Source organism: Heteronotia binoei, chromosome 7, assembly GCF_032191835.1.
Source record: "Heteronotia binoei isolate CCM8104 ecotype False Entrance Well chromosome 7, APGP_CSIRO_Hbin_v1, whole genome shotgun sequence".
Lineage (NCBI taxonomy): Eukaryota > Metazoa > Chordata > Lepidosauria > Squamata > Gekkonidae > Heteronotia > Heteronotia binoei.
Window position 1 is genome coordinate 57,318,518 of NC_083229.1, and position 14,261 is coordinate 57,332,778.

Consider the following 14,261-nt stretch of genomic DNA (forward strand, 5'->3'; position numbering starts at 1 on the left):
GTAGATGGCAATACAATCTCTGGTGTAACAGAATTACAAAACTTGCTTAGGAAAGATGTGCACATTAATATACCTATTTCCAAATTGTGCCATAAAGGATATGATTGATAAAGCCACAAAATGGAGCTAAGGAAAGATGGGGGGGGGGGATTTCTATACAAATGTAAAGGAAGTTGGGTTACCATAACAATATGGCAAAGCTTTGGTGTCAAAAAAGGAAAGCCATGGAATGGGGGAGCACATTGGACTGGGAGGCTGAAACAGCCCTGGGAAAAGTCCTATATCCTTCCATTGTCATGTCCTCTGATGGAGGAGGATAGAGAGGGGTAGAGAAGGAGGCAAAGCTGAAGACACACAGGCAGTTAAAGGGAGGTTGGCCGGATGGTGCGAAAGAGAATGGAAGCAGGAAAAACCCATAGGCTAAATGGAATGCCAGGGAAGGTAAAGAGAAGATATTGGAGGAGGGGGATACAGGAGAAAATGAGGTGCCTATGCAAGTCCTTGCAGGTCCCCCACTTTATTATTTAGTTACCTCATTTGTACGTCACCTTTCTCCTCAACTGGGATCCATAGTGGTTTACATAACTCTCCTTTTCTCCATTTTATCTCCATTTTATCCTCACAACAACCCTGTGAGATAGGTAAGGCTGATAGCGTGTGATTGGCCAAAGATCACTAAGCAAATTTCCATGGCAGAGTGGGGATTCCAACCTGGTTCTCCCAGATCCTAGTCTGGCATTCTAACCACTACACACACACAGGTCCTCCCACTTTATGGAAAAAGAGAGACAGAAAGCATAAGATAAAAGCATCTAATACAAAAAAATTAGGAATTGCATGTAAGAATGTTTGTCTTTCTCAGGATTTTTTCTTTCTTCCTGCTAGTATCACATTAGTGACAACATATGAAAATGTTTGGCCTTTTCACAAATCCAGTAATTTCAATTCCATATAAGCAACTTCCTAAAATGCCAGCAGTTTGTTTTTTTTTCTCTGCTAGTTCCCACTTAACATTGTCTCCTAATACCATTGTATTGTATCCTACTATCTACTCAGCAAAAAGTAGCATACTCTGTCAGCTCAAGACATATCCCACTGATACAAGGGCCTCCTCTGTCTACCATATTAATCTTAATCCGAAAGAATGCACCTGATTCTGTCTGAGTAGAATGGTAGGATACACCCCACTGTATTTTATCCCCTGCAAGGATGTACACAGCATTATTTGAACAGAAGAAAAATGCTGCACAGGATGATAATGTGGTAAAGAGAGTGATGTGAAGATTTGGGTTCCAATCAGACTGTAGTCCATCCGCTTCCCAGAACACATGCTAGCGAGTAAGCAAAGACGATTTTGTTTTACTTGTTTCTTCTCTGTACAAAATCAATCTATATTTGTCAATTAAAATAATTATTTCTGGCCTTTTTATTATTAAGCTACATACAAATATGTGATGTATAAGCTACAGACTTTTATGCCCATCTCAAGGATATGCGTTTTTGTTATCCAGGTTGTTTTTCCTTGTTGAAAAAGAATCCTTATAGTTTCTTTTCATTGTTCTTTAATAGGGATAAAGTGATAAGGGCTGTTCCAGACAATGAAGCAGCAGCAAAGACTTTGAAGAACCTTACCCAGCAATTTAAGGTGTGTCTGGCTTTTTTAACATTTGGAAGAAAACAGCATTGCTGGTAGACCAGATATAGTTTGCTATAATATAAAAGGCTTTATGCTATTTCATGAAGTTGCATGAGCTGATGATTTTTTTTCTGGAAGGACTTCAGGCCTAAGGATTTAATAATGTTATCAAAACAAGGAAGCTTGATGATGCAAGTTCACCACCTATCAACAGTGCAGGAATCATAAAATAAAAATTGACATGTGAAGATGAAGAATGTTAGGAACCATTCTTGACATGGGTGGCAGGACTGGAAAACTAGTGGGTAGGAGGACCGTTTGGTCTTGACCTTAAGCTCAAAGGGAGTCTCAGTTTTAGATACTTTGATAAGTGTCTGATAAGCTTTGCAACTGTTTAAATGCAGATCCCTGTTGGACCAAAATGAGACACATGTGCACAGCTTACATTTTTAAAGTATTCAAATCATGTTTCAGGAGTTTTTCTTTGTTTTGCTCCCTGTTTGGTTTTCATGTGCCATCATTTTTTTATTATGATGATGGCTAGAGGTCTCAAAAGCTGGAAGCTGCCAAAGCATCTCTAGACTGCTGAGAGAGCTTGGTTGTAAGATACATGATTTTGTACTTTGTATGTTGACTGGGCTAGAAGATAACCCATAGCATCCTGCTCTGTGCCTGAATGTCAGTTCTGTATTTTTACAGACTTTATAACCACACAATATTTAATTAGTATTAAAAACACTCAAAATAGCATTGTTTTAGCTGGTATATTTAAGGTGAAAGGGGATGGAGCTGCTTGACGATAGATTTTCATAATTTAGGTGCCACCACTGAAAAAGTCTGGTCTCATTTAACTGTCCATCACAGTGGTGGGGGAAGGAATATAAATTAGGGATCTATCTAGATGACCTAAGTATCTGGGAATGCTCATACATGAGATGATGATTCTTGAAGTACCCATATTGTATAGGACTTTAAAGGTCAAAACCTGCACTTCTGGGCCTGGAAACCAAATGAGAGCAACCCCTCTTAATATTTTGGACCACTACTAGTTGCAGATTATATTTGAAATGCAGGTCTATAGTTGCCCAATTTGGAAGTTGGGGCTGTGTATAAGCAAAGAGGTATTTCTACCCTAGCGGTTTTGCCAGTCAAGACCTACAAATATGTTGTTATCTGCTCTGGAATTTTTTTTAAAAAATGGGCACCTCTATTTTTTCTTTGCAAGGTTAAAAACATCATGCTGGAAGGGGGTTGTGTGTTGGTGAAACTGTGTGAGGTGAAAGAATTAGACTGCCTCTCCTCCTTGCAAAACCCTGATCTGAAATGGGAGCCTATGCTGCTGCTATTACTCTAGCTGCTGAGAAAACCCAATCACAGATCCTCTAGTATCTTTGTCTGGTTTGGCCCTCATTTCATTATATAAATGTCTGTCTTTATACCTCAGACTTTACATCTTCAATGCATAACTGGAGAAAAAAGTGTTTCCAAAAACACCTTACTGGGGTTCACAAGGGACAGGGCCTAGAGTAAAGAGGATGTGAGGCTAAGCACTCTAATTTCCCCTCAAAGATTAATGTGAATATTAGAAGGCGTAGTTCTGTTTGCAGGTGTTTGTGATGTCAATATTCCTGAAATCACAATCATTACCTCTTTCAAGGCAGGATGCAAGAATGTAGTAATTGAGCAAATCATGAGAATCTGTGCATAGTTGTGTTACCAGATGGGAGGCAAAAATTAGGAGCAATTGTCAACATTCTCTGGAAAGTTCCTAAGAAGAAGATCCTTGATTGGACCCGAGAGACCACCTAATGCCATAGGGCAGAAAGCTATAATAAAAGTATCAGCCAGAAAGAGTTATGCTAACACCACACCGGTATGCTTAGATATGTTATGCTTCATCATGATGGAATGTTATGTATAGAATGTGCTTATGCTACTGCTTGGATTTTATGGTGCAAGAGATTTGCCATCTAATACCAAGGTAGGCAATGTATCTGAGAGTCAGTGTGGCATAGTTTTTAAGAGTGGCAGACTCTAAACTGGAAAACCGGGTTTGATTCCCTGCTCCTCCACATGATGCCACTTGGGTCAACACAGTTATCTGTTGGCTGTCTTGGCCCCACCTACCTCACAGGGTATCTGTTGTGGTAAGGGGAAAGGAAGGTGATTTAAGCCACTGGGACTTCTTCAGGTAGTGAAAAGCAGGGTATTCTTCTGATAGAAAAGTTAGCTTTCTTGTTTTCTTATTGCTGAACTAAAGAGACTGTACTGCACAGTCAGTTCTTTTAATAATTTAATAAATCCATATATATTTTTACAAGGTCTAGTTTTCTTGTGTGCATCCAGCCTTGAGGACCCGCAGGTCTGGGAAGTTGTTCAAGGGTTCCAAGCCAGGAGCAATAACCCAGGGGATCCAGCCAGGGTCTCCGACAGAAAAGAATTGGGAAAGACTGGATGCAAAACTGGCTGGAGCTAGCTTTTTATATTTTTTGTCTTCATTTCTAATGTGCTTTGACATTGCTTTACTATCTTCCAAAGCTTTTTCCATGATGGCCATTTTGCCATGGAGGTAGCAGTTTATCCTAATTGTTCAGTTTTTTATCAGAAACAAAACCTGAAAACAACATGCAACTTATTTCACATTATACTTTTCAGTGAATGCACTGTGCTTTGAAGAACTGACAGGAAACTGATTATATATAGGACATTAATATACAGAAAATATATTTAATCATTGCTTGAATTATGGTAGCCACATATAAAGTAGCCACATCAAGCAGCCACTTCTCAGCACAGCACATTAGTAATGTTAAGGGTTTTAGGGTTATTTTGGGACATCATGTTAATAAAAAGTTTCCTACAGATTCTTCATATAATTTGCAAGCAAGTACAATATCAGTTTCAGAATGTGAATCTACTTTAAAAGGCAGAAAACATATGCAACTGAAAACTGTTATAATGAAAAGGGTGTGGTGTGTTGGTTAGCATGCTGTACTAGGATTTGAGGGACCCGGGTATGAATCCCAACCCCACCATGAAAGCTTGCAGGGTAACCTTGGCCAGTCTCTGTCTCTCAGCTTAACCTGCCTCGCAAGGTGTTTCTTGTGACAAGACAGGAGAATGATGGAATGAGACACTTCAGGTTCCTAATGAGGAGAAGAGCAGAGGATAAATATCTAGCTAAATAAAATATAAATAAAGACATCCTAGTTTTGCAGCCCTTGCTTACATAGCTAATTTCAGCATAGTTCTTTATAAATGCTAATAAGGAGGAGTGGGTCAAAACTATTTTACTTTGGGTGAATTTTTAGATGTTCAAAATGATGTTGCTTAAACTCAAATTCTGAGCTCTTCTCTTGTCCCAGTGAGTATTCATATTTTCACAAATAATTTAGAGATAACATATGCTTTTAGTATATAAATACAAGATTACATTTAAAATATTAATCTCATGGATGTTCCCAATCTAGACTGAATAAATATGAATTACAGGTTGGTTCCTGCACTACAGGTGGATCTGTGGCAGCCAGGCAGCGTCTCCTACATCTCCAAGGGTGCATTTGTTGATGTACGTGTATCAAGGAATACTTCACAAATTCTTCTGCCTTACCTACAACAAGCAAACATTCAATATACGTAAGCATGGCTTTTAATTTCTGAGAGTCCAGCTGACGGAACTGTACCATGGGTTTATAACACTTTAAAATTATACACTGATACACATGCTGTTTATTTCTGCCCCTTTTTAATTAAGGTAGCTTGAGAGTACCTAGACTTTGCATGAAATTGTTATTTGAGAGGAAGCATGGAAGAGCTCTTATAGGTAGACAGTTTAATTAGTCTCCTTTAGAATGGAGATTCATGTCTCCTTTATGCATGCAGAACTGTTTCATTGTTGGATAAATGGTAATTATTGCCACTAGTTCTGCTGCCTGCTTGATTTTTACTTGTTCTGAACATTCAAGTATGCTTTAGATGCAAGCACCCACATGCTTTTAAATTATATGCTAGAATACTCTAATCAGCCTCCTGTCACCAAGAAGGTCTATGCAGAACACATTTCCATTATTATTCTTAATTCCTCTGCCTCTCTCTTTACTCTGTAGGAATTGTACCTTGTCATTCCACATAACAATGTTTTTAAACAATGTAGGAGGTCTTAAGTAGATTAGTTGGGTTTCTCTTACAGGAGGCAAAGAATAACTTGTATGTCCAACAACTCATTATATGAATGAACTTACCTTGGTCAGAATTTTTATGTTCGAGTTGAACAGAAATGCCATTCACGTGCCTGCTGCTACCTGTTCATAAAACCTGCTTGCATCAGGTTAGCAAAGTGTAGTTGAGCTGCTTTGGGGGGAAAACTGCTTTCTTCCATTTTCTACGCTTTCGTTGCACTTTTGAATTGTTGTGGTATGCTGTTTAAAATGTTCATAGCGCCTCCTACAATGCTTCTACCCCAACTCCAGGCCTTTTTCACCATGCAGTCTTCCATGGACTTTATTTTAAACATTCTAACTTGAATGCTATAGTGCTATAGCACCTATGGGTCAGCACTCAGAGGCTGACTGAGGTCCCAATGCCAAGCATGCTTACTTGAGAGTAAGCCTGCATTAAGTTCCTCCTTGATCTCTGGGAGCCACACAATATGAGTGAAAGAGCTGCATGTGGCTCCTGAGCCACTGTTTGGCCATCTCTGCTGTATATAATTAGAACATAAATATTCATTAAAAACCATCCAATGAATGCAAATCCAAAGTGCCTGAGTAAATAACCAAAAGTTTAATTTGCCCAGCACCAGATGAAAAGATGGAGTGGAGGACAGTCTGTAATGGGACTGTCACAACTGAGAGCTCCATCCATCACCCATGCATTATATCCTAGTTGAAACATAACATACTAAAGTAGTTAAATATATACAAGGGGAGAGATTCAGTAGCTATTGTTGGGGAAATAGGGAGGTATTGTAGTTAGAACTGGTAAATTTAAGGAAGTCTTGGAGTTGCAGAAAGTGAAATCCCTGTGCCTACTTTACAGCACTCATTGTTGGATAAATGTGGCCTCAAGCATGGTCTCTGGGGCTGCAGTTTTTAAGCATCTCAGAACAAATGTAAGGGCTATAAACTCAGTGCTGGATCCTACAACCCCTTTCACTAAGGTGAATCCTGCAATTCCCCATCCACTAAGCCTTTCTCTGATGATGACAGATGTTCTCTAATATAAATTCTAGATAACTGTGTTGTTCCAAAGGAAAATCCAAAAACAAAAGCAGCATAATGTGTTTTATTAAGACCACAAAATGATACAATGAAGTTCTACCGAACTCTGCATCAGACTGGATAAAAACATGCAAAACAAGCAGGAGATAATTCAGGCCATGATATTAAGACACTTTTGTTTACTGCTGTTTAGAGTATCATATAGATATAGGAGGTGCTAGGGTGTATTGGCTTGCACCCTGGCCCTTGTGGGGAAAAGGGTAGATTTGGTATTACACGCTCTCCTATCATTTTGATGTGTATTTCTTCTAAAAACTTGATGGAATGGAGTCATACCATCCAACCCATAATTTAAAAATAAGAGCTTGGCTGGGCAATAAATTCTGTTGTTCACAATAGAAGAGTAAGTGTATCATAACTGTGGGCAACCATCTCACAGTATTTCAATCTGAGTAGACCCAGGAAGAGGTTGACAAGATCCTGGCAGCTGTGAAACCCGCCACTTGCTTCCTGGATCAGGTGTCCATCTTGGCTTGTTAAAGCCCATGGAGATGGAATTCAGGCTCCTCTGGGAGAGATTATCTGTCTGCCCCTGGTTTCAGTTGCCTGAAGGAGGCAGTGGTGTGACTTCTTTGGATCCTATAGTCCTAGCTAACTACTACCCAGTATCAATGGTTCCCTTTAAATGGTAGAGCCGCTGCCAGTCTGCGTAGACAATACTGACTTTGATGGACCAAGGGTCTGATTCAGTATAAGGCAGCTTCATATCAAGCCTTCCATTCCTGGGCAAGGTGGTAGTTAAGCAATTCCAAGTGTTCTTGGATGATTTCTCTATCCTGGACCAAGTTCAGTCCAGCTTGCACCCTGGCCATGGGACACAGACTGTGCTGATAGCCCTTACAGATGTCCTCTGGAGACATCTGGATCAAGACATGTTGGTGCTGCTGTTGTTATTGGATTTGACAGCAGCATTTGACATGGTCAACCACAGCCTTTTGACCCATCTCCTCGCTAATGCAGGGAACAACCCTACAATGGATGTCCTCCTTTCTCCATGGTTGGGCACAGAGGGTGGTGCTTGGAGAGAGGGATTTGCCACACTACCCTATGATATATGGCATCCACAAGGGGCAATCCTCTCTCCAGTGTTATTTAGCATCTTTTTGTGTCCCCTCGCAAGTTAATCTGGAGGTTTGGGATGGGTTGCCCTCAGTATGCTGATGACACCTATCTGTATCTGTTAATGGATGGCCGACCAGAATCTGTCCTGGATAATCTGGCCAAGGCATTGGAGGCTGTGGCTGAATGGTTACAACAGAGCTGGCCTAAACTTAATCCATCTAAGATGGAGGTCCTGTTCCTGAGTCATGAGGGGATGGGTGCGGGAATTCAATGCCCTACCCTTGATGCCAGTGCCAACAGTGAGGAGTTTGGGAGTGACTATGGCTTTCTTCCTTTTCATGGAGGCCCAAGTTGCTAATGTTATAAGATCAGCCTTTTATCATCATTAGCTGGTCCTCTACCTTTCTTCTCATGACCTGGTGACAGTGATCCTTGCAGAGATCACTTCCAAGCTTGATTACTGCAACTTGATCTACGCGGGCCTACTCTTAGGCTTGACCCAGAAATTTCAACTGGCACAGAATGTGGTGGTGCACCTGCTGACTGGGACACCTATGCAAGTGCACATTCAGCCAGTGCTGTGCCAGCTACACTGGTTGTCAGTTGAGTTCTGAGTACAGTTTAAGATTTTAGTACTAACCTTTAAGGCTCTATGTGGTAAGGGACCGGCTTCAGTGAGCATGACTCTATGTGTACCTTGGGTACATGGATTCAGTCAGTAGAAAAAGCCCAGCAGGAATTTATTTGCATATTAGGCCACATTCCTGATGTCACTATTGTTTTGTGCAGGGCTTTTATTGATAGAAAAAGCCCAGTGGGAACTCATTTGCAAATTAGGCATCACCCCCCTGACACCAAGCCAGCCAGAACTGCATTCCTGTGCATTCCTGCTCAAAAAAGGCCCTGGATTCAGTGATCTGATTATGCAGGATGCATCCTGCCATCACTTGCATGACTCCAGCAGATCTTCGAGAAGAAAGTCTTACCTGCTGTGCTGTTAGTAACTACTGAAATTAATGAAATAAATTATTGTATTGATGTTTTAATGAATTGTTTTAGTAATGATCGTATGATTTTATTGGATTATATGTTGTAAGCCACCCTGAGCCCACTTGCAGGGTAGGGTGGGGTATAAATCCCCAAAATTAAATAAATAAAGTAAATGCTTCCTGCAAATCTAAGTATTTTGGCACCACAGGCTCAACAATCTGGCACTCACATCTCTGTCTGTGTTATGGTAGCATCATGTTATGCCTGCTGACATTGGGCAATTGTCACTGTTTATATATCCCATCATAAACAGCAGTGTGCTGTTGCTACAAATGCTGGCATCAAATTATTAGCAAACATGGCTAGATTTAGTAGCGTGGTGATGGAAAGTGCTGTCAAGTCACAGCTGACTTATGGCAACTCCATAGGGTTTTCAAGGTAAGTGATGCCATTGCCTGCCTTTGTGTAGTGACTTCTGGACTTCCTCAGTGGTCTCCCATCCAGATACTAACCAGAGCTGACCCTGCTTACAATCAGAGATCTGACAAGATTGGACTAGTCTGGGCCATTCAGGTCAGGGCAGATTTAGTAGTACCTGAGTAGGAAAAATAGACCTTATCCAGTTAAAGCTCTCATGCTTTTTTCATTTTTTAAAAAAAGTGGATTAAAATGTGTTTTCCAGGTTAAGAAAATTAATTTCCTACCATTAGTACTATAACCCCTTTAGAAGTTTGGTTGCAAAACAGGATCCAGCAGTAAAACTGAGAATACCCAACTTTTTCATATAAACATACTTTAAATACAGATAATAAATCAGAATTTTTTTAACATTAGGTAATTTATGTCATCTTCTTTTATTCACTTTAGAGCATGCTTTCAGCGTTTGTCCAAATATATTTCAAATCAATTGGCTTCCTTGACAGTATGTTACAATGTACCAGAACATTCTCATAACCATTTCAAGCAAGTTTGTTCCACTGACATTAAAACAGTCCAAACAGATTTCAAATCAGTGTTACCTAAGTTGTAGATAGAGAAGCTGCATTGAAACAGCATCATGGAATAGGAATGATTTTTCTATATCAATGAATCTTTCACTTTGTCATGCACTGTTGTCATGCACTGTCAAGTTGCCTTCTTTTGAATGTAGAGTCCTCATATCTGATCTACAAAAAGCAGTTGAAAAGCAGAGTGGTTTGAAGTCATCCAGGAATCGTAGATCTTTACCAGGATACAGCTATGAAATATATCATTCACTGGAGGAAGTATGTACCACTAAAATGTTTTCTTATATATTTGCAAATGATCATTTGTGCCCAGGAATGAAAAGATGCCAGCAAAATAGCTAATTTATATTGCTCTTTTGATGATGAGAAAATTTGAAATTAATTATCATATGGCATTGTGTGTGGAATAATTAGGAGATCCTAAGATTTCTGTCAGCCAGAAGGTCTAGCTCATTTAGTGTTATGTACCACTAGGTGTTGAGCTAGACTTGTTTTAAGGCAAGAAAGATTTCAGAGGTGGTTTGCCATTGCCTGCCTCTGCATCATGACCCTGGTATTCCTTGGAGTCACCCTTCCAAATATTAGCCAAGGCCAACCCTGCTTAGTTTCCAAGATCTGGCAAAATTGGGCTAGCCTGGGCTATCCAGATCAGGGATATTTGAAATCAATAAATAAAATAAGGCTTTAAGCAATACAGGAAACTATGAAAAACTGTCTTTTTGGTGTTTTAGTATTTTAATATTGTATTAATATTTATGCTTTATTTTATATTTGAATTCATGCATATTTCTACTAAAAGATAATTAAAATTTCATTTTGTTTATGGAATTACAGATTCAAAGTTGGATGTATCATCTGAATAAATCTCATTCAGATCTTGTTCACATGTTCTCTATTGGGAAATCATATGAAGGAAGACCACTTTTTGTGCTAAAGGTAACTAGATTAACAGGAGATATGAAGGGTCAGGGGAATGTCTGCCCAGAAGCAAGAATTTTGCATTACTGACTATGTAAGTGGAGCTTCCAGTACTTGACTGGAAATGGTGACTAGGGATGGGCATGAACCAAGACAAACCTTCCCTGGTTTGTGAACCAGTTCAATTTGTGAGGCGCGTTCCCTTTAAATGGTTTTTGCAAGCGATCAGCTATCCCTTTCACTTCCCACCTCCTGCCTGCTTAGAAATAAAATGCTGAGGTGGCTTGCAAAAGCCATTTAAAGGGAACATTCCCTTTAGATAGCTTTTGCAATCCATTTCAACTATCCTTCCCCACCCCGCTTCCAAGTAGGACGGAGCGAGAGGGATCAATGAAATGGTTTGCATCTATTTTAATCTGTTTAAATGGCTTCTCAGTTCACTTGCTAAGCTGTGCCACAGCAGCAGCACAACTCAGTGAGTCAGCTGAGGAAGCATTGAAATGCCTTCTTGGTTCACCTGTGAGTTGTGCCGCCGTGGCAGCGGAGCTTGGAGAAGGTGTTTAAAGAGACCCTGGTTCCTGTAAATGCCTTCTCCAAGCCCTGCTACCAGTGTGTCTGCCAACAGGAACACACCAACATGAACACACCCCTGGGAGGTTTTTGTGGCTCATGATGGTGGGATGGCATGAACTGGGATTTGCAAACCACAGGCCAAGCCCATGGTGAACTTTGGTTTGTAATTCAGTTTGTGCCCAGCTCTAGTGGTGGCTTACTCTATGATATGTGTGGTAAGCTTTTCTGTGTTACTTGGAGCACTTTTCATAAGAAGGCACTTTACAATGCTATTCATTGGTGTGAATTATTCCTGAAAATTTCTCACAGAAATTGTAAATTAAGAAGGAAGAAAAATACAAATTAACATTTATTTTGTAAGAGATTGTCATGCATCTTTCTGCAGGCTGGAGAAAACTCCATAGAGTGGGAGGATATTTCTCCATCCCAAGTTGTTTTCCTCCAACTTCAGTGGCTCTTGCACTGGAGGAAGGCTTCAGTCATTGCAGTGTGATGGTAGGATACATGCCACTGTGCCCAAGATCAAAAGAATTGGGGAAACTGGTTCCATAAGCCATAGGGGCTTGTTCCCCTTCTAACAGCAGCCCCCATGCTGCATAGCAAACTGCTTTAAGAAACAAAGGGCATATCAGAACAAGTGGTATGACGCAATTGATTATCAGGTCTTCAGAGGCAAAAAGAAGGGAAAGAAGAGACTGGATTTATACCCCACCCTTTACTACCCGATGCAGTCTCAGAATGGCTTACAATCTCCTTTCCCTTCCCCTCCTCACAACAGACACGCTGTGAGGTAGGTGGAGCTGAGAAAACTCAGACAGAAATTGCTCTTGAGAGAACAGCTCTGAGAGAGTTATGATTGACCCAAAGCCACTCCAGCAGTTGCATGTGGAGGAGTGGGGAATCAAATTCCACTCCTTTGCATGACCCTATGCAGCTCTTTGCATGACCCTATTGTATCTCTTTGTATTCTGATTTAACGTATCTTATTTTTACATATATATGTTTGCTGTTGCAGTTAGGCAGAAGATCACAGGTTTATAAGAAAGCTGTCTGGATGGATTGTGGAATCCATGCAAGAGAATGGATTGGGCCAGCCTTTTGCCAGTGGTTTGTGAAAGAAGTAAGTATATACTTCACTACAGTATTGTCAGCTTAGGAATCTTTCTCTTAAGCATACAGGGCCTTCTGCCAGGGCAGAAATGCATTCAATTTCAGTGTCCATTTGTAATGGTTCACTAGAGTTTAAGTATCTTTATCTGTCAGCAGCAAGGAGAGGTTGGAATGCTCTCATATCTCAGTCTTTTGAGAAAGTAATACTAGCAGAAGCAGTGCAGGTTCATCTGCTGTCAGTAGTAACCTACTTAGATAAGACAGAAATGTACCCATTCATCCTGGTATATAACACAGTTCCACTGTCATAGTGGCTGGCTGATTTCTTCACAGTACTTTTTGGTGATGTTCAGATAAGGACAAGTCATAAAGAAAGTCTACTGATGAGACTGCACAAGCATGAATTGCTCACATTTTTTAATCCCTCTTTTCAGTGCAATAACTAAGCAGACATGACCCTCTTGAGGGCTTTTATTTGACGGGGGTGAGGCTAAGGAAAGTGTTTTTCTGGCAGCAACATTTCCAAAAAATTCACTTCTGTAAGCAATATCTATTTAATCTACCAGGTTTTCTCGCCCATTTTTTAAAATTTGAAGATACTACCAATATCTATTAATCAAGGATGAGATGTGCTAGGATATTTTCCTACAGAAGAACTTCAAAGGGAGAAACCAATGAGAAATTACTATAATTTAGTAACTACATCAGGGCTTTTTTTGAGCAGGAATGCTCAGGAATGCAGTTCCAGCTGGCTTAGCCAGGGTTCTGACTCAAAAAAAAGGTCTCCAGCAGAGGGGAGGCAGTAGGCAGCCCCGCACTCCCGGACCATGCTCTCTGTCCTCTCTGCCACCTCCAGCCTCCAACAGGCTTGTGAGGACAGCAAGACACACAGAGCTACCCATGAGCACCTTCTCCCAGGAAAAGTTGGGTCTGTCACTGCCCTCTCCACTGCACGTAGTTCTCTGTCTCTCTGGCCATGTTTGGGGGAGGTGCAACAAGGTCTCCCATTGAGCTGTGTGAGAACACATCCGTGAAATGCAGCTGATGGTACTGTACTGTTCTGTGTCAGTATGCTGAAAGTAACCTATTGAACAGGTGATGTCACTTCTGGAGATGTCAGGTTGTGTAGCCTAATATGTAAATGAGTTCCTGCTGGGTTCTGTCTACAAAAAAAGCCCTATACAGAATGATCTCTTAGCCAGGTCTTAATAAGGATCTGACGTTTTTCACCCACTATAGTGCTGATTTTTAGCAGATCCCCCTTTATAGAAGTTAGTTAGTTCAGCCAGATCTCTATGCTTTTCTCCTTAGATCTGCACATTATGCATCTGCATATCACTGCTCACCTGTCATTAGATCTAGTTTAGCTTAATTTGCTGAACAGCTGAGAGTGGCAGTGTTCACTCTGCATGGATTGATTACTCTTTTTGTTGCCTGCATCTTTGAGTACAAATACTTTTGTGTAATGAACACTTCACACATCTGCTGAAGTAAATTCTGACTTGTGAAAGCCTATGCTGGAACACATGTTGTTAGTCTTTAAGGAGTCACTAGACTCCAGTTTTAATTTGCTGCTACAGACTAATACTGCTACAAATCTAGAATTATCATGTAAAATGGAATGATGGTTTATATGGAGCTCTGGCTTGTCACAGCATGACAGGTCTTATATTCTTAACAAGGGAG

General features: G+C 40.5%; 1 protein-coding gene across 1 annotated transcript in view; it reads left to right on the plus strand.

Moving 5' to 3' along the window:
* The window catches only part of CPA6 (carboxypeptidase A6), an 81,601-nt gene that overhangs the window by 20,996 nt on the left and 46,344 nt on the right, over positions 1–14,261 (plus strand). The window contains exons 2-6 of the mRNA XM_060243669.1: positions 1,570–1,645; positions 5,148–5,272; positions 10,118–10,232; positions 10,809–10,910; positions 12,481–12,585. Coding sequence (XP_060099652.1) covers positions 1,570–1,645; positions 5,148–5,272; positions 10,118–10,232; positions 10,809–10,910; positions 12,481–12,585 — 523 coding nt within the window. The remainder of the gene's footprint in view (positions 1–1,569; positions 1,646–5,147; positions 5,273–10,117; positions 10,233–10,808; positions 10,911–12,480; positions 12,586–14,261) is intronic.